The 18,029-nt window shown below is 46.1% G+C and overlaps 8 protein-coding genes across 8 annotated transcripts; 7 read left to right on the top strand and 1 right to left on the bottom strand.

The window, feature by feature from the left end:
- Window positions 1–29: 29 nt before the first annotated feature.
- Window positions 30–1,520, top strand: HK407_02g03980 (uncharacterized protein; the record flags this gene model as incomplete). Its single annotated transcript, XM_060420394.1, has 1 exon — window positions 30–1,520. One exon carries the CDS (start codon window positions 30–32, stop codon window positions 1,518–1,520), a length of 1,491 nt encoding a protein of 496 aa, XP_060277408.1.
- Window positions 1,521–1,696: 176 nt separating this feature from the next.
- On the top strand, window positions 1,697–2,149 carry HK407_02g03990 (ubiquitin; the record flags this gene model as incomplete). Its single annotated transcript, XM_060420395.1, has 1 exon — window positions 1,697–2,149. The coding sequence occupies one exon, from the start codon at window positions 1,697–1,699 to the stop codon at window positions 2,147–2,149; it is 453 nt and encodes a 150-aa protein (XP_060277409.1).
- Window positions 2,150–2,413: 264 nt separating this feature from the next.
- On the top strand, window positions 2,414–4,441 carry HK407_02g04000 (Rad3-like DNA-binding helicase; the record flags this gene model as incomplete). The annotated part of the gene is made up of 1 exon (XM_060420396.1): window positions 2,414–4,441. The coding sequence occupies one exon, from the start codon at window positions 2,414–2,416 to the stop codon at window positions 4,439–4,441; it is 2,028 nt and encodes a 675-aa protein (XP_060277410.1).
- Window positions 4,442–4,679: 238 nt separating this feature from the next.
- HK407_02g04010 (heat shock protein 90) lies at window positions 4,680–6,716 on the top strand (the record flags this gene model as incomplete). The annotated part of the gene is made up of 1 exon (XM_060420397.1): window positions 4,680–6,716. One exon carries the CDS (start codon window positions 4,680–4,682, stop codon window positions 6,714–6,716), a length of 2,037 nt encoding a protein of 678 aa, XP_060277411.1.
- Window positions 6,717–6,833: 117 nt separating this feature from the next.
- HK407_02g04020 (uncharacterized protein) lies at window positions 6,834–9,398 on the top strand (the record flags this gene model as incomplete). Its single annotated transcript, XM_060420398.1, has 1 exon — window positions 6,834–9,398. One exon carries the CDS (start codon window positions 6,834–6,836, stop codon window positions 9,396–9,398), a length of 2,565 nt encoding a protein of 854 aa, XP_060277412.1.
- Window positions 9,399–9,575: 177 nt separating this feature from the next.
- On the top strand, window positions 9,576–15,131 carry HK407_02g04030 (kinase domain-containing protein; the record flags this gene model as incomplete). The annotated part of the gene is made up of 1 exon (XM_060420399.1): window positions 9,576–15,131. The coding sequence occupies one exon, from the start codon at window positions 9,576–9,578 to the stop codon at window positions 15,129–15,131; it is 5,556 nt and encodes a 1,851-aa protein (XP_060277413.1).
- Window positions 15,132–15,298: 167 nt separating this feature from the next.
- On the bottom strand, window positions 15,299–15,805 carry HK407_02g04040 (microsomal signal peptidase; the record flags this gene model as incomplete). The annotated part of the gene is made up of 1 exon (XM_060420400.1): window positions 15,299–15,805. The coding sequence occupies one exon, from the start codon at window positions 15,803–15,805 to the stop codon at window positions 15,299–15,301; it is 507 nt and encodes a 168-aa protein (XP_060277414.1).
- Window positions 15,806–15,852: 47 nt separating this feature from the next.
- HK407_02g04050 (DNA helicase) lies at window positions 15,853–17,982 on the top strand (the record flags this gene model as incomplete). Its single annotated transcript, XM_060420401.1, has 1 exon — window positions 15,853–17,982. The coding sequence occupies one exon, from the start codon at window positions 15,853–15,855 to the stop codon at window positions 17,980–17,982; it is 2,130 nt and encodes a 709-aa protein (XP_060277415.1).
- Window positions 17,983–18,029: the final 47 nt, after the last annotated feature.

The following is an 18,029-nucleotide window of genomic DNA, read 5'->3' on the forward strand; positions in this document are numbered from 1 at the left end:
GATATCGTGTGCACTTCACCCTTTGATAGATGGACCGCATTGAGAAGTTTCTGAGCAGAAGGCCGGTCAAAAACAGACGCAGAGTCAAATGCAACGGAAGAGAGCATGTAATAACAAAGGAGGACGTAAAAGCAATTAGGATGTTCAGAAAGAACATCTGCATGGATCCGGATGTTGACCTGTACAGGCCGTTGAATCTGAGCTTCAGCAGAAAGACAATGGATGGGCCAATACTGGAAAAGAAAGAGCGTTCAGATAACAGACAGAGCACGCACAGCACATCAAGAATGCGTAGAAAGAGTAGAGTGAAGCGCATGCCACAAAAAGATTACGAGCAGCCCATTAACACGATATCGGATGTATGGGCAGACGAGGGAATGAACGATCTGAATGCATATGAGCAAGACATCTTTGTAAATGCTGAGGAGCAGTATGCTGGAGTTGTTGAACACCTGTCTTATCGAAGCGAAGATCTTAAAAAAAGCCTCAGAAAGATATACTTGAGGCTGTATGATCCAAGAGAAAAGAAGGAGTTCAGGCTTAGAGACTTTGTGAAGGAAATGCCAAAGCCAGAAACACTTGGCCCTTTTCCAAAGGAAATCGGGCTGTCTTACTGCCTTGAGCAGCTAGCTAGGATCAGTGTTCATGAAAGCCACAAGATGTTTGCAGCATGCAAGGGCAATGTTCTAGAGGTGTATGAGTTTGATGGGTTCACCAAGGTTTTTGAGATTGGGTTTGATTCAGATGTAAGAGCGGCAAGGTTTGCACAGGACGGACTGATTTGCGTGCTTGTGGGGGATTCGGTGTATTTTGTGAGCACTGGGCATGGATTAAGTGGTATTGAGATGATTGCCGATGCATTCAGTGTGGTGGAGCTGAAGCTGAGGAAGCGGTGCATAGGCGGATGGGACGAGCAACTATGTGCCTGTGCTGTGCTGAAGAGCAGCAAGAAAGTGAATAGCATGGAAGTGCATCAGAACGGAAGATATCTTGGAACAGTATCTGGAAAGGAGATAATGGTATGCGATCTAGCGAACTGGAAGGCGATGAAGGTGTGCCTGGACAAGGGCAAAACTCCGTTGAAGATGAGATTCCACAGAACGCTTTCCAGGATAATTGTTTCGACGACCAATTCGATTGTGGTCTACGACCTTGTGTCTCGAAAGACGGTATGCGAGGGTGTAGGAATGTCGTTTGTGCTTGACTTTTGCATTGTGAATGACAGTGTGGTTGCATTAGTAAACAACCTGAGCAAGGTAGTGCTGTATGACCATGTGAGGAACGAGATTGCCAGGACGATGGCTCAGGAGGAGATTGGAATTGAGGTTGTGCACCATAGAAGATACAACTTGATGTGTGTGTCGTATCCAAGCGAGACTATTGTATTCTACAACGATGTTTCGAACGATCTTGTTGTTCCTTTGCACCGGATTCGCGGGAAGTACAGGGACTTAGCATTCCACCCCATACTTCCATGGCTGTATGGAGTCACTGGAGAGACGCTGCATGTTTTTACTTAGTGGTGGCGGGTGCATGATGTGTGTCTCTTGCTCGGCGCATTTGGTGTATTTATATGTGCCTGATAGTGAAGGAAGTGAATGCTGAATGAACTGTTGGCTTGGTTGACGGAGTTTGGACAGTTTATGCTACTGGGATCGATTGATATGATAAGTAAAATTTTACCCATAGGTTTAGGATGCAGATTTTTGTAAAGACACTAACTGGAAAGACCATAACGCTAGAAGTTGAGCCGTCTGACACGGTTGAGAATGTGAAGACGAAGATCCAGGACAAGGAGGGCATTCCGCCAGATCAGCAGCGGTTGATTTTTGCAGGGAAACAGCTTGAGGATGGAAGGACGCTGTCTGACTACAGCATACAGAAGGAATCAACACTGCATCTTGTGCTGAGGCTGAGGGGAGGAGCAAAGAAGAAGAAGGTGTACTTGACGCCGAAGAAGCAGAATCTGAGGAAGAAGAAGCCGGCGCTGTCGTGGCTTGGCAACTTCAGTGTTTCTGGCGACAAGGTGAAGTTGTGTGGAGTGCAATGTGCGGAGTGTGGAGTTGAGGTGTTTTGCAAACGGGTTGAAGGAGGATATGAGTGTGGAAAGTGCTATGCTCGATACGAGAAGAGCATTGCTAGCGATTAAATTGATCTGAGTAGCTTTATGTTTTAGAATTTGTATTTTTGAGGTGTAGGGTGTGAAGTTGGCTGCTGATGAATGTGTAGCATTCTTGCGGCGTGTATTTATGCATTTTGACAATTCATGCTTGTAGCAAGAAAAAGAACGAGATTTAACATGCAGCTGGCGAATAAGAGCGAGAGCTTGCAAGAATATCTAAGGATGTGTCTTTGTCTGATGGATCTACGGTGGATGCAGTTGCAAATCTCGCAAAATGCAGGCTGCCCTTTGATGGCCAGGATCAAGATCAGCGGGGTGCCTATTGAGATGCCTTTTGAGCCTTATCCTGCACAGATAGTGACGATGACCAAGATGATAATGTGCCTGATGTCGGGAACAAGCGGGCTCATTGAGAGTCCGACTGGGACAGGAAAGAGCCTGTCGATTATATGTGCAGTGCTGGGATACTGTGAGTATCTGCAACGAGGAGTGCAGGAGACGAATGCAAAAAGAAGGGGGAGCGGAATGTCTACAGGCGAGGATGTGCGTGAGGAAAAGCTGAAGGTAATAATCTGCTCAAGAACACACAAGCAGCTTGACCAGCTGATTTCACAGCTGAAGAAAACACGGTACAGCCCGAGAATGTCGATACTTGCAAGCAGAAGCCAGTACTGTGTGTGCCCGAAGCTTGCCGATGCAGTAGACAAAAACACGGGATGCAATGATCTTGTGAAGGTTGGCGGGTGTGTATACTTTACGGGCAAGGACAGACTTGCAAAGAGGATAGGAGACAGAGTATTTGACATTGAGGAGCTGAAGATTGAGGGCAAGAGATGTGTTGGATGCCCGTACTATGCATCAAGAATTTTAAATGAGGATGCAGAGGTGATATTTGCACCATACAACTACCTGATAGATCCCAAGATCCGGCAGAGTACTGGGATAGATCTTGAGAACTGTGTAGTGATTATTGATGAGGCACACAACATTGAGGATGTATGCCGGTCGTCTGGATCTGTTGAGTTGACGTCCAGGGCGATGGAGATGATACAGGGTGAGCTGAGCGGAGCAGTGAAGAGAAGTGCAATGCTAGGGGATGTTAAGGCCGACTTTATGAATGTGATGGAGCTGTTAAAGAAGCTGAAGGATGGTGCTGATGGAGGTGGGTTTGACAAAAGCAATGCAGCAGGGAGGTTTCGGATACGCAAGGGAGAGCAGATTCGGAAGGAGCTTGACAGGATGAGTATAGGCAAAGAAGCGGTGTTGAAGTTCAAGAACTCGATTTATGCGATCCAGAAAAGCGAGGATGCAAAAGAGCTGCTGAACATGAATACGTTCCATGTTCTTGAGGGGCTTGACTCTGTTTTGTCGGCAATACATTTCAGCGAGTGTGATGCATATTCATTTGTGCTGCACATGATGGATGACGAAAGAGCAAGGGGAGTGCCGAAGAGTAAGTTTTGCTACAACTTCTGGCTGATGGATGCAGGGCAGGTATTCCGGCCGTTTGTTGGCAAGGTCAAGTCTCTTGTGCTTTTGTCGGGGACGTTGATGCCGTTTTCATCATTTTCTTCTGAGCTTGGGCATGAGTTTTTGCACACGATAGTTGCACCACATCTTGTGAGGGCGGAGCAGGTGTTTGTCTCGAGTGTTCGGAAGGGGCATCTGATGAAGGAGCTTGTTGGCACGTATGGGGCGATGGATGCGCAGTATGTTGAGCAGCTTGTGAAGATTATTGCGGATGTGTCTGGCAGGATCAGGGAGCATGGAGGGACGCTTGTGTTTGTGCCCAGCTACAGCTTTCTTGAGAACCTGCAGAAGAGTATGGGGCCAGGAGTGTTGGTTGAGCCGAAGAGCGGGTCTGGAAATGAATTTGAGAACGTGATGAAAAGATACAAGAGTAGGATTGCAACGAAGCAGAGCGCAGCGCTTATTTGCGTGTACCGAGGAAAGGCAAGCGAAGGGATGGACTTCAAGGACTCGTTTGCGAGAGCAGTTATTGCGATTGGGATTCCATATCCTAGCCTGCATGACCCGCAGGTGGAGTTGAAGAAAGAGTTCAACGACAGGTACAAGAGTCAGAGCGGAAGGAGCTGGTATGAAGCACAGGCGTTCCGGGCAGTGAATCAAGCGCTTGGGAGAGTGCTGCGGCACAAGGACGACTGGGGGATGATTCTTTTGGTGGACAGCAGATACAGTGAAGGCCGGGTGCGTGGGCAGCTGTCTCGGTGGGTTGCAGAGAATGCCAGGAACTATGAATCGTACAACGAGTGTGTAAGAGACATTGAGAAGTTTCTGTCGGTGGAGAGAGGTAAGTAAGAAGCGAATGGTATGCAACTGAGATGAGAGGCAGAGCATAGCGATGGCGGATGCAGAAAGAGTAGATTATAACGGTATGAATGGGATGGAGATGAAAGTGATGGAATAAATGAGGCGTTTGGTAGTTATTGTGAGTTGTTGATGATGGCAAGGCTTCGAGAGTGTGGTTATATTTTCTAGATTTTTGCGGTGTTTTCTGGGAATAAGAAAATATATAAACGTCTGAATTGAAGAGAGTATGTCTAAGGAAAGTCATACATTTGGAGTTGATATGGATCAAGTGCTGAACATGATGATCAAGAGTGTATATTCGTCTGATGAGATGTTTCTGAGAGAGCTGGTGTCGAATGCAAGTGATGCGTGTGACAAGCTGCGAACGCTGCATATGCAACTGAGTGACGAGGGGTATGTGGTTGACCCGGTGGCGTCGCTGCACATTGAGATTATTCCTGACAAGGAGGCGAAGACGCTGACGATCAGGGACAATGGGATAGGAATGACGCGGGAGGACCTGAACAACTACCTGGGAGTGATTGCGAAGAGCGGAACGAAGGGGTTCAAGGAGGCACTGAAGGCGCGGCAAGAGGGAGCAAATGCTCACCTGATTGGGCAGTTTGGAATAGGGTTTTACTCGGCATATCTTGTGTCGTCGAAGGTTGAGGTAGTGACGAGGCATCCGAAGGGAGAGGCGCTGCGATGGACGTCGACAGGGAAGGATGGATACACGATAGAGGAGTATGATGGAGAGGGATTTGCACATGGGACGTCGCTGATACTGCACATCAAGGACAAGAGTGTGGAGTTCCTTGAGTCGAAGAGGATTATTGAGACGGTGAAGAAGTACAGCTCGTTCAATCTGTATCCTATATACACGCATGTTGAGAAGGAGGTTGATGTTGAGGAAGAGAAAGAAGAGGATAAGGTTGAGGAGATACAGACGGAGGAGAGCAGTGAGCCGAAGGTAGAAGAGGTGAAGGAAGATGTGAAGGAGAAGGCAAAGCGGATTGAGATGGTGAAGGAGAAGATCAATGTTGAGAAGCCTCTGTGGGAGAGGAACATCAAGGAGGTTCCTGAGGATGAGATGAAGAGCTTCTATAAGACGATTTCGGGCGATTGGGACGACTTTCTTGCGATGGACTTCTGGCAGATTGAGGGGATAGTGTCTGTGAAGATGCTGATGTTTATTCCGAAGAGGGCAAGGTTTGACATGTTCAACAGGACCAAGAAGAACAACAGCATCAAGATGTACTGCAACAATGTGTTTGTGACTGACGACCTAGGGGATGCTATTCCTGAATGGATGGGGTTTGTAAGCGGAGCAATAATTTCGGATGACCTTCCGATGAACATCAGTAGGGAGCTGATACAGGGAACGAGTGTGATGAAGATGGTGAGGAAGACGCTTCCGCAGAAGATCCTTGAGATGATTGGGAAGCTGGCTAATGATGGGGAGAAGTACAAGACATTCTACAAGGAGTTTGGGAACAGCTTGAAGATGGCGGTTGGGGAAGCGAACGACTCGCAAAGGGATGAGTATGCAAAGTGCCTGAGGTACTACACGACGAAGAGCGGGGACGAGATGGTGACGCTTGACAAGTATGTTGAGGGGATGCATGCGAACCAGAAGCAGATATATGTGCTGACTGGGATAGGAAAGGACCAGGTGAAGTCGAATCCGGTGCTCGGGTCGTTTGAGAAGTACGAGGTGGTGTACATGTACGATGTGATGGATGAGGTGATGCTGCGTGGATTTAAGAAGTATAAAGGGCATGTGGTGCAGAGGATCACAAGCGAGGGTGTTGAGCTGCCTGAGGAGGACAATGTGCCTGAGGAAGTAGTTAAGTCGCACGAAGAGTTCTGCAAGAAGGTGAAGGATGTGCTGTCTGATAGGGTTGAGAAGGTGTCTGTGAACACAAGGCTTGGAGCAGGGGTGCCTGTAGTTATTTCGACGACGAAATACTCGCTGTCGGGAGCGATGGAGAACATAATGAGGTCGCAGCCTGTTACGGAGGCGAATCCACTTGCAGCAATGACGGCGGTGAGCAAGAAGATATTTGAGATGAATCCGAACCACGGGCTGATCAAGAAGATGAAGAGGCAGTTTGAGAGCAACGATGTTGAGTCGATGAGCAAGCTGCTGGAAGTTTTGTTTGACACTGCGCTTATACATAATGGGTTTATGCTGTCGAACTCTAACGAGTTCTGCCTGAAGGTTTTTGACTTTCTTAATGGAGAGAGCGAGCATGGGAGGCCAGACGATGCTGAGGTAGTATAAGAATGATTAAATGGTGTTTCTGAATAGTGTTTGTGGAGAGTATAACGGCATTGTTTATTAGTGCAGAGGTGCATAAATGGGTTGCTGTGGATTATTGCAAGTAAAAATAGCCCAGGGATGGAAGTCGAGTTTAAAGACGAAGTGAAGCGAGTTTTTGAAATAGTCAGGATGAATGTGGCGTTTACAGGAATGGAAGCTACGCCAAGGAATGTTGTTAGTGCAGTGATTGAGACTATTTTGGAGTTAGGAGGGAGGAATGAATACACGAGGATTGATGAGCTTCTTCAGATAGTTCTTGCATACAAGGAGCATGTGGAGGAGGGATTATGTGTCAACGAGTTGATTAGAGTGATAGTAACGAGATTTGATGACGAAGCGATTTGGAGGCAAGGATTCCGCCTGATGAGGCATTTTGTGAATACAGGAAAGCATTGCATTGAGCACATGAGGATTGTGGTGGAAGAGTGCTTTGTGAAGAAAGAGATGAGGAAGAAAGCGACGGAGCTGATTGAAAGCTATCTGAGTGAGAAGAGGTTTTGTGAATGGTTTGTGGAGTACTTGGAGAAGCTTGATGATATAACTTGGGCGAGATATGTGAATTGTTTTTTTAAGCATGTGCATGGAAGGCTTGATGTGAGAAGAAGGCTTGAAGAGATGAAAAGCAAGCTGAGGAGAGGGCCAGGTGGAAGTGTGGATGGAGAGCATGGCTCCTTAGACGATGTAGAAAGAAAGGCATTGTACTCTGAATGTTGTGATTTGCTGTATAACTATACGGCTGCTGAGATGGGCAATGCGGATGTGAACGGGGATGTTTTTGAGTACGTTGTTTCTGAGCTTGAGGACCTGTTTGAGATGGAGCATCTGAGGGGAGGAAAGCTTCTTATGGTGTTTTCTATGCTTTCAGAGAAGGATCTCGGGGAGTTTTTGAGGAGTGGAAGACACATGATGAAGATAACTGCGGGAGTTAAGTGTGCGATCCGGAGGGAGTTTGAAGAGCGCAAGCTGGACAACGAGCAGGTGTATGAGTTTGTCAGGTCGATAAGGCACCTTCTTGGATCGGAATTTCTTGGGCTTGTGAGGGTTATGGGGGAGAAGTACATTGAGGGAGACAACAAGTATCAGTTTATTCTTGGGGCAGTGGCGGTGATGATGGGGATTGAGGAGCTGCTTGGGATGTATGAGGAAGGCTTGATTGATGTTGAGCGATGGGCGCCTGTGATCCGAGCGTCATGCAACAGTGATGTTTCGTTTTTCTTGAAGCTGTACAAGGGAGTGAGTAAGAAGGAAGGCAAGAATAGCATCAAGATGTGTGTTTTGCTGAACTGTCTTCCGGCGTTCTGCAACTATTGCTCTGATCATTATGGAATGGTTGGAGAGTTTATAGATGTGATGAAGACGAGCCTGGGCAACAGGAATGCTGTGAGCTCTGTGTACAATGGACTAAATCGGATGATACACTCGCACCAAGGGAATGTCAAGGGAGGACTGGTTCTGAGGAATAGCATTGCCGTAGAGGATTCGAAGAGGATATTGGAGGCGATTTTTTCGAGTGGGATTGGACTTGAGATTCTGTGCATGGAGAATGGAGAAGGATCTGAGGAGATGGATGTGCTTCTGCAGAGGCTTTTTGAGGTTGATGATTATGGGATCTGTGAGAAGGTGCGTGAGTATGTTGTTTGCCATCCAAGGATAGAGTCTATTGGGGTTGGAAGATGGAACCTGGGTGGAATATGTGATGTGCTGAAGGTGGCGAGATATTTTATTGGCAGGATGCAGAGCGATTTTGAATACTATGGGAAGCTGATTGAGTTTGTGCAGAGAAGCGAGAGTGGGGTTCAGAAGCGAGCGTACCAGCTGCTGTGTTGCATGAAAAAGTCGCAGAAGATTGATCTGTGTATATGTGACAGCATGTTTTCGCATGAGGCTGTGGATGGTTTGAAGGAGTCGTCGTTACGGTGGAGGATACAGCTGCTATATGAGATATATAAGAATGGATGCGGATGTTTCAATGAAAGGAGGAAGGAATACTTCAACAAGATGGTTCCTGCATTAGTTGTTGGGATGACTGCGAAGAATGTAAAGGCAAGGAAGGCAAGCGAGGAATGTCTTAGAGAGCTTGTGGCGATACTTGATGAGGAGCTATTTGAGCTTTATTGCAAGATGCTTTATGTAGGGATGAGGTCTGAGAGTGTGGAGCTGAGGTGTGGGATACTCGAGGCAATGGCTTGCCTGATTGAGGAGCATAGCGAAAGGCTTGGCGATGAGTATATTGGAAGGATGTATGAGGAGTGTGTGTGCACAAGCAGGCTTGGCAAAGAAGGTATTTTGCATGTACTTAGGTTTGTAGATGTGCTTATTGGAGTATGCAAGATAGACTATTCTGGATGTATTGAGATTCTTGAGTTGTATACAGATAATTTCAAGAGAAAGTATGTGGAAGAGATCAAGCAGGTTGTTAGGAAGCTAATTGCCAAGGGAGTGGAGTTGCCCAACAAGCTGGTTAAGATCCTGAATGAACGAAAGCGAAGGACAGCAGTTCCAAGGCTTCAGATAACAAAGAAAAACGATGTGGTGTTTACGGAGCATAAGAGAGGAACACGTGTAGAGCACAAAGGAGGAGTGTGCGCTAAGTCGAAGCACGTGCAACGACGGACACAAACAGGCTATAGGAGTAAGAAATAAAATAAGATTTGACATATGAGTGTGTTGTTAGTGTATTTTGGTTGTTAGAAGTGTGTTGATGGCAATCTAACCAGTGCATGTAGGCAGGAGATATGAGATATGCAAACAGATGAGCCATTAGACAGAATAGTTGATGCTAAGCGGCATTCTTACGTATCTAGCAGGCTGACCCTTGAAATGAATCACATGTACTTGAAGAATCTGTGCTTGCAGCAGTTAGAGGGTGGGGAGAGCTATCTACAGATATTCAAGGATAGTCTGAGCAAATTTGTGTCGTTGGAGATTCTGAATGCGGTTATTTGTCTTGTTATTGGCGACGATGATGAGCATGCTCTTGGAAGTCTACTGGATGCATTCATACGTATGCTGGAGACCAGTGTTATGTTTCACGAAGAGTTTGAGAAATCGGACTTCCACATGATTCTGTTCAGGAGGATACTGAACCATACGAATTACACAAAGCTACGATGCATATACAGTAAGGTTGAGGCGCGAAGGGCACCTACGGCGATTGAAGATATTGAGTTTCTTGGGCGAAACGTGTACAACTACTGCCTTTACAAGAAGATGTATGGCGACTTTCAATTTGATCTTGAGCAGGATGTTGCGAGCCTGGAGCCAGCAGAGGTAGGTGTGTTTCTTGATGTTCTTAGAGAAATATGCATTGATAACAGAGAAAATACAGGCCTGGTCGAGTATCTAAGGCGGATTGCAGGGTCTGTGAATGTGGATCTTTTGCTAGCCATAGCCGATCCGAAGTTCACAATACACTCTACAATGGTTGGGTCCGAGGATGTATTTGTATTGCATCCATCACAAGTGATAGAACTTGATGAGAGGATGCTTGTAAGAATGGTCTTATGTGGCGTTAATGCAGAGCATAGCCAATGTAAGGTGTGTGGGAAACGCGTTTTGGGATGCGATGGCAATGCAGAGGAGTATCTTGATGCAGCATGTGCAGAGAGGTATCTTGGTGTTGCGATTGTAGATATTGATGAGCTTTGCAATGCAGTGAGCCACTGGAAAGCATTCAGGTCGCATAGAGTACTTACTGCATTGCTGAGGCTCATATTCAAAATACAGAGCAATCTTGAGTATTGCATTCATTTAAGATGGTTTATAATTGAGGAAGGAAGTATCGAGGAAAGCACAATGATTACGCTTTTGAAGCATGTCTCGGAAACACTGAGCATTGACGATGTCTCGACTGTTGTAAAGATGTTTCCATACACAGACCGTACACCCAAGGTGGCTTTTTCGTACTTTGCTGTTCTATTTAATGGACTTACAAGGCACAGTGCGAATGCGTTTCTGAAGGACGTGATACTGAATATTGCAATGCGAAGCAAAGCTGAGTTTATGAGGATCAGGCCGATGATTTTTGAATACTACTTGAGTACTACGGTGACGATGGCATGCGAAGCAATGCAATCCGAGCATTTGCAGGCAGAATATGATACGGAATGCTGTGGGAACACTTCAGGTATTCATAGTACAGACGGGCATAGCTCAAAACATAAGGAGCATGTAGAGATCAAGAAAAATGCAAGATTTGAGGATTTTTTCGGGCCGCTTGCACTGTTCTTCTCTGAAGATTGTGAAATGTTTGTCAGGAACAACATGTTTTACATATATCCGATGATTTATTCCATACCTTTATTCAGCAGGTATGTTTCTGATCCTGATTTTTCACGGACGAATGGCCATCTGCTTGTGATATCACTGCTTCTGCAGGGCAACCAGGACAAGGTGCAATGCATGGGGTATGAGGGCCGTGAATTGATGGAGATGGGTGTGGAGGTGATAGCGCCGCTTTTTTTCAGCGGATATTTCAAGTACAGCGTGCTGGAGAGGTTATTTGGGGATGTGAATGGATACATCGGCAGTAACCTGCCAAGGTTCCTGTTTGCACTGAAGAGGATCTATGTTGAAAGGCCGTTTGAGCTCAAGGTATGCGTGTTTAAGGTAATGAAGCATGTGATTGATGCAGTAAATGAAAGCATAAGTGCGGTATCGAACTGCTTGTTTCCGTTTGTTGAGTTTTTTATAAGGAAGCATGAGGATGAGTGCGGAGTTGATTGCAAGAGTGTGTTCATTGAGTACTACTCGTCGTTTTTTGATGCAAAGCAGTTTATGAAGTGCATGCCAAGGATATTTCTGTACATGGATGTTGAGAGGATAGTTGAATGGAGTAGCATTGGAAGGCGGGACGAATACTTGGACCTGATATCTCGTCTGCTTGATGCCAGGGGATATTTTGTGCAGGAGATTGCAACAACAAAAGCTGTTGAGCTTCTTGAGCGGATGTTTATGGAACAGCAGGCTTTGGGTGCATGCGGTGTGAAATTAAATACAGCAGGAAATAATGCAGCGGGTGTAGATGCAGCTGAAGCTGAGCGTGAGGAAGTGTTTGCCAAGAATATGCTGAGGTGTTTTTTTACAGACGAATGCTTTCGAGTGAAGATAGGTGATGTTTACAAGAAGCTGCGAATAGTTGATGGAAAAAGTGCATCTCTGATTGGAAGCATATCAAGGAGGTATTTGCCTACGGATCCTCTGTGTATTGATTCGGAAGTGCCTTGCATTGAGTGTAGCAGTGAGTCAATAGCAAGTGTGATGGTGGAGATGTTTCTGCTTGAGATCAATCCCAGGAAGCAGGACATCTATTTTTTTGTGATACAAGAAACACTGAAGTATGTGAGTAGGAGGTTTGATAGGAGTGTGGAGAGCATAATTGAACAGTTTAGAGGCACACAGTACTTTTACGAGCATTTGCCTGCACGCTCTACTGAGAAGATGTACGACAGGACATATGCATTCAGGCGATTTCTTGAGAATATGTATGGATGCCTGCTGTATAAGCTTGATAAGCTGGGCAAGCAAGAGTATTTTGATCTTCTTAAGTATGGAGGCCTGCTTGATGAAGGGTTTCTTGAGTTTAATTGCCTGTGTCTGTGCAAGATGCTTCTAGAGTGCGGAGACAGCAAGGTGTTGGAGGTCACGACTGAGATTGCCGATGATCTTGATGTGGGGATTGATGCCATGATTCCGAGGTTTGTTCTTAAGCTCGACAGGTTTTCAGGAAGAAGATACATTGATGAGAAGCATCTGCTCAGGATTGCTTTGTTTCTGAAAGACTACTACACAGCGATCCAAGTGCTTGAGAAGATGATTAGGAAGGAAAAGCACAGAAGTATGTTTGATCTGTTGCAATACGGTTACTATATGATTGGGGATTATGGTAAGGTTATGGGAATCAGCTCGATGTTTGCAAGGCCGAATGCAACAAATCTATTTTTTGGGTTCTGCATTGATAGGAACTTTGAAGCAGCAAAGAGATGTTTAGGCCTGATTGGCAAGCAGGAGGGTGAAGATGAAAAGATGAGGTGGGATGAACGAGTTGATGCTGGCAAGCTGTTTGAAGAGGTTGTTGGCAAGATTGATGATGAGATTGCAGTGTTTGTGGCTGACTGCAAGCGGATTGAGGGTGAATTTTGCAGATGGAAGGAGCTGAATGGAAGGTGTGAGCTGTCTAGGCATTTTATAAAGGACTGTGAGCTTGTTTCAAAGAGCAGGGATGTGCTGTCAACGCTGGGAGTGATAGCGGGAAGGCGAGACCTTGCGGACAATAACATGATGCTTCTAAGGTGCCATTTGAGCTTGTCAGTTGGAGTGCGAAGTATGCTTGAAAAAGCAGACAGTGATCCATATGATGCGCTTGTAGACATTATTGGTATATATAGGGGAGCTGAAGACGATGAAGAGCATAGCCAGCGATTGAGCAACGATTGCAGGGGATGCTTTGAAGACCTTGCATCGATTGGCAGCAGGAGCATTAGTGATTGCTTGAAATTGCGGAGACGCATAAGTAATAGAGATGGCGGCGCCGGAGACACAGAGTGCTATGAGTCTTTGAATGATTTTGAAAGGGATGTAAGGCTTGAGATGATTAGAAGGTATAGGATTGAAGGGGATTCAGCAAGATGTGCACAAGAAATTGGAGACATGCTGCTGAGGAATGACTGGGCAGTTCTGTATGAGCTTGCAGAGCTGAAGGTTGCACAGGGAAGGATTGGAAATGCAAAGTCAGCGCTGAAAAAGATTTTGGAGCTGTTTCCAATGTCCTCGATGCATTACAGAAGGGCGCTTGTGAGGTATACCGAGCTGGTTGATACAAAGGCTGCATATGAGCATGCATTGTCGATACTGGGTGACAATGGACGACTACTTTTGCTTGGTGCAAAGCGTTTTGAGAGCACGGAGGCGGTGAAAGCAATGGGTCTGTACATAAGAGGCGTTGAGTGTGACAGAGCATTGTGCGACGAGGCGATTCCGAGGATTTTCCATCTGTTTTCCGAGATGAGCTCACCGAGTGACACCAGTACGGGTGCACGTCTTCTGAAAGGGTTTGTGCAATCGAGTATGGCGCTTCTTCCACCATACTACAACCAGATTCTTTCAAGGCTCAGCCATCCAAATGCCGAGGTTGTGGATGAGATCTGCAACGTTGTGTATGTGCTTATGGAGAATTACCCGAACGAAACGTTCTGGAAGTCGTTGATAATGGTGAACTCGCAGGTTCTGAACACCCGAAGGAGGATGGACGGCATAATGGCCAGGCTGTGCTTAAATAACAAGGTTGTATTTTCAAACATCAAGAGAGTGTCTGAGATGCTGATTGAGATCTCAAAGTGCAAGAAGAGCAGTATGTCGATGATTGCAGACTTTCCTGCGTTTTCAGGTATGTTTCCAGCAGGTGTAGTAGTGCCGAATACAAATGTGCTGATAAACGGGGTAAGGAATGAGGTTGAGGTGTTGAACTCGCTGCAAAGGCCCAAGAGGATTTGCTTTGTTGGCGAGGATGGCAGGATGTACTATTGGCTGTGCAAAAACCAGGATGATCTGAGGAAAGACAGCAGGTTTATGGACCTGAACAACATAATCAACAACATGGCGAAGAAGAAAGAGGGCGAAATGTATATCAGAACATATGCAGTCATTCCGTTCAATCACGAAAGCGGAATAATTGAATGGATTGAAGGATTGAGTTCGCTGAAGGCGATCTGTGAGGAGTACTATACAAGGGAGGGCGTGTCGATTTCTGAGGTGGCGCGCAGGTTTGCAAAGAGTAAGAGAGTTGGGCAGAAAGACTGGATGGAGACTGTGATGAGGTTTCCGCCGAGATTCCACATGTGGTTTTATGACAACTTTTCGAATCCGTTCAACTGGCTTTTAGCCAGGAACAACTTTACTAGAACATATGCAATGATGAATATTGTTGGATGGTTCATGGGCCTTGGCGACAGGCATGCTGAGAACATTCTGTTTGACTCGAAGACGGGAGACACAATCCATGTTGACCTGAACTGTATTTTTGGAAAGGGGAATGAGATTTCTGTGCCGGAAAGAGTGCCTTACAGGCTTACGCAGAACATTGTTGATGCATTTGGCGTGATGGGACTTGAAGGGCTGTATAGTGATGCGCTCTGTGGCACACTGGAGTTGTTTCTTCGGAACAAAAACGTGCTTGTGTCGAATCTGCTGTCGTTTGTGTATGATCCTTTGTTTGAATGGCGAAGGAAATCGGTAGAAATGCCAAAGAAGATCATTGCTGAGCTGAGCATCAGGCTGGAGGATTTAGATGCAAGCAGCAAGTGTGAAACGCTTAATGAAGAAGCGATGAGCGATGAAAATCTATGCATGATGTATATTGGATGGCTGCCTTTTATCTGATATCCTTGGGTCTGCCACAGATTGTATCAGCACGCGAGGAGGCTTTGTAGTATACAAGGCAAACGTAAGGCTATTGCGTACTAGAGGACTGGGTACGATGGGAACAATTAAGCCATACGAACTGAAAGGAAAAAACTGATGCAGATACATGGCATGGTAGTATATGTTTACTTTTCAAAAAGATCTTGGATGTCTTCGACGAATCGTTCGTGGATCAGCTTTCCATCTGAATCAAACAATTCAAAAATTGATCTTGTGTACTTGCTTGGGGTAGGCTGATTGATATCATGCACAATAACAGTGTATATCGCATCTGATGCATTGATTGTTGTGGACACAACCTTAGTGCCGAATACCATTGACTTTCCATTCCATCTTTCGTAGATCTCCATTAGTATGTTTATCACAAAGTATACCACGACCAGCACTGCCATTATGCTTTTGTGCTGCTTAAATTCGGATGTTATTGACATATACATTGTTGCGGCTGTGATTGCAGCAGAAGCAAGCCCTGTGATGATCTTGATGTCTGCAGGTACAGTTGACTGCCTTGAGTTTTTCACAGTGGCCATGAACTCCTTGATCACATCATCAAGAATGATCTTCAGGTTGATGAGGCAATAAACATCGCCAACTAGTGGCTGCTTGTTGTACTTGGCTTTCAGGATGTCCATTCAGGGTAAATATTTTGTGGATGTTAACAGCATGCTGCACACCCCAAATGGATTCAGATCCACAGTCATCTGCATTTTCTTTTTACGATGCAAGCCAGGATACACAGATCAATCTTACGCCTTCGCAGGACGACCTCAGTTCCACATTTACTCCGATGGTGGAAACAGAAAGGGTCAAGGTGGTGTGGGGAACGACAATAGATGTGCACGAGACAGCAGAGCGGTTCAAGGAGTTTGTGAGAAGGGAAGGAAGATATTTTGACGCTATTGAGCAGATGGATCTTACCGAGGAGTTTGTGTTTGATCTTGACTGTACAGACCTTGAGGATGAATTGAGGCGGCAGGTTGAGATGTATCCGCAGGAGGTGCTGCCTATATTGCAGAACTCGTTGCAGGAGGTGTTTACCGAGAGCTTTCCGAGCTTCAGCCGGCAGATAAGGATTCGGCCGTATGGGGTTGGCGATGTGGTTTCCATACGCAACATCGATCCCGACAGAATCGATCGTCTTGTGCAGGCAACGGGAATGGTTGTTAGAACGTCGTGTGTGATTCCTGAGATTACAAGGGCGTTTTTCAAGTGCCTGAGATGCATGAGGGAATGCTTTGCTGAGAGTGTGAAGAATGTAATTGAGGAGCCGAGCAAGTGTGAATGCGGAGGGAGATATACGCAGCAGATTGTGCACAACAGAAGCGAGTTTGAAGACAAGCAGGTGGTGAAGATCCAAGAACTGCCTGAAGGAACGCCGGATGGAGCAACTCCGATGACGCTTACTGTTGTGTGCAGGAACGAGTTTGTCGATGAGCTTGTTCCTGGAGACAGGGTGAGGATATCTGGGGTTTTGAAGGCGACGCCGGTGAGGCTGAATCCTGTGATGAAGAAGATCAAGAGCTCGTTCAGAGTGTATGTTGAGCTGATGAACTACAAAGTAGAGAAGCGGAAGGAGAATGAGGAAGGGCTTATTGGGCGGATTGATGATCTTCGCAGGAGACTTGATGTGTATGAGGTGCTGGCGAACTCGATAGCACCATCGGTGTGTGGGATGGATGATGTCAAGAAGGCGCTTCTTTTACAGCTGTTTGGAGGAATAAGAAAGGAGCTTGGAAGCTCAAGGCTGAGGGGAGACATCAATGTGCTGCTGGCAGGAGATCCTGGGATATCTAAGTCACAGCTGCTGGGGTTTATACATAGGATATCTGAACGGGGAATATACACGAGTGGTCGTGGATCGAGTGCCGTGGGGCTTACGGCAAGTGTGTCGAAGGATGTTGACTCTGGGCAATACATCCTGGAGTCTGGAGCGCTTGTACTGTCTGATGGGGGCATATGCTGCATTGATGAATTTGATAAGATGAGTGAGAATGCAAGGAGTGTTTTGCACGAGGTGATGGAGCAGCAGACGGTATCTGTTGCAAAGGCGGGGATAATAACAACGCTGAATGCAAGGTGTTCGATATTGGCAAGTTGCAATCCGATAGAAAGCAGGTACAATCCGAAGAAGAGCATTGTTGAAAACATCAACCTTCCGCCGACGCTGATCAGCAGGTTTGATGTTGTCTGCCTGTTGATAGACAAGCCAGATGAGATGCATGACCGGGAAATAGGAGAGCATATTGTGTCGATGTATTGCGAGCCTTTGAAGAGGAAGGAAAGCATTGATGTTGATTTGTTCAGAGCATATGTGAAGGAAGCGCAAAGAGTTATGCCAAAGCTGACACCGGAGAGTATGAAGGAGCTAACACAATGCTATGTTGATCTGAGGCAGCTGGACAACGGGAAGACCATAACAGCAACAACAAGGCAGCTGGAGAGCCTGATAAGGCTAAGTGAAGCGCATGCAAGGATGAGGTTTTCTGAAACCGTTGACTGTGTGGATGTGAAGGAGGCGGAACGGATCATCAGGGAGAGTCTTTTGATGTATGCAATTGATCCCTCTACCGGGAAGATTGACATGGATATGGTGATGACTGGTAGAAGTGTATCCAGGAGTAGGATGATGGAAAGCCTGAAAGAGGCGATTTTGCTGATGGCCGGAGACAGGGCCAGTGTTGCCGAGGTGATTAAGCATACTAGAGCGGATGAGAAAATGGTCAGAGAAGCGTTGGACGAGCTTGTATTGGAGGATAAAGTTGCCCTGTCTGTCCACGGTGATTGTTATGAGAAGATAAATACAAATTGAGTTTATTGTGTGTCGTCTGTGTATTTGCGAATATGACTGCATTGCAT

The sequence above is a fragment of the Ordospora pajunii genome (assembly GCF_021821965.1).
Source record: "Ordospora pajunii strain FI-F-10 chromosome Unknown Cg_02C, whole genome shotgun sequence".
NCBI classification, from domain to species: domain Eukaryota; kingdom Fungi; phylum Microsporidia; family Ordosporidae; genus Ordospora; species Ordospora pajunii.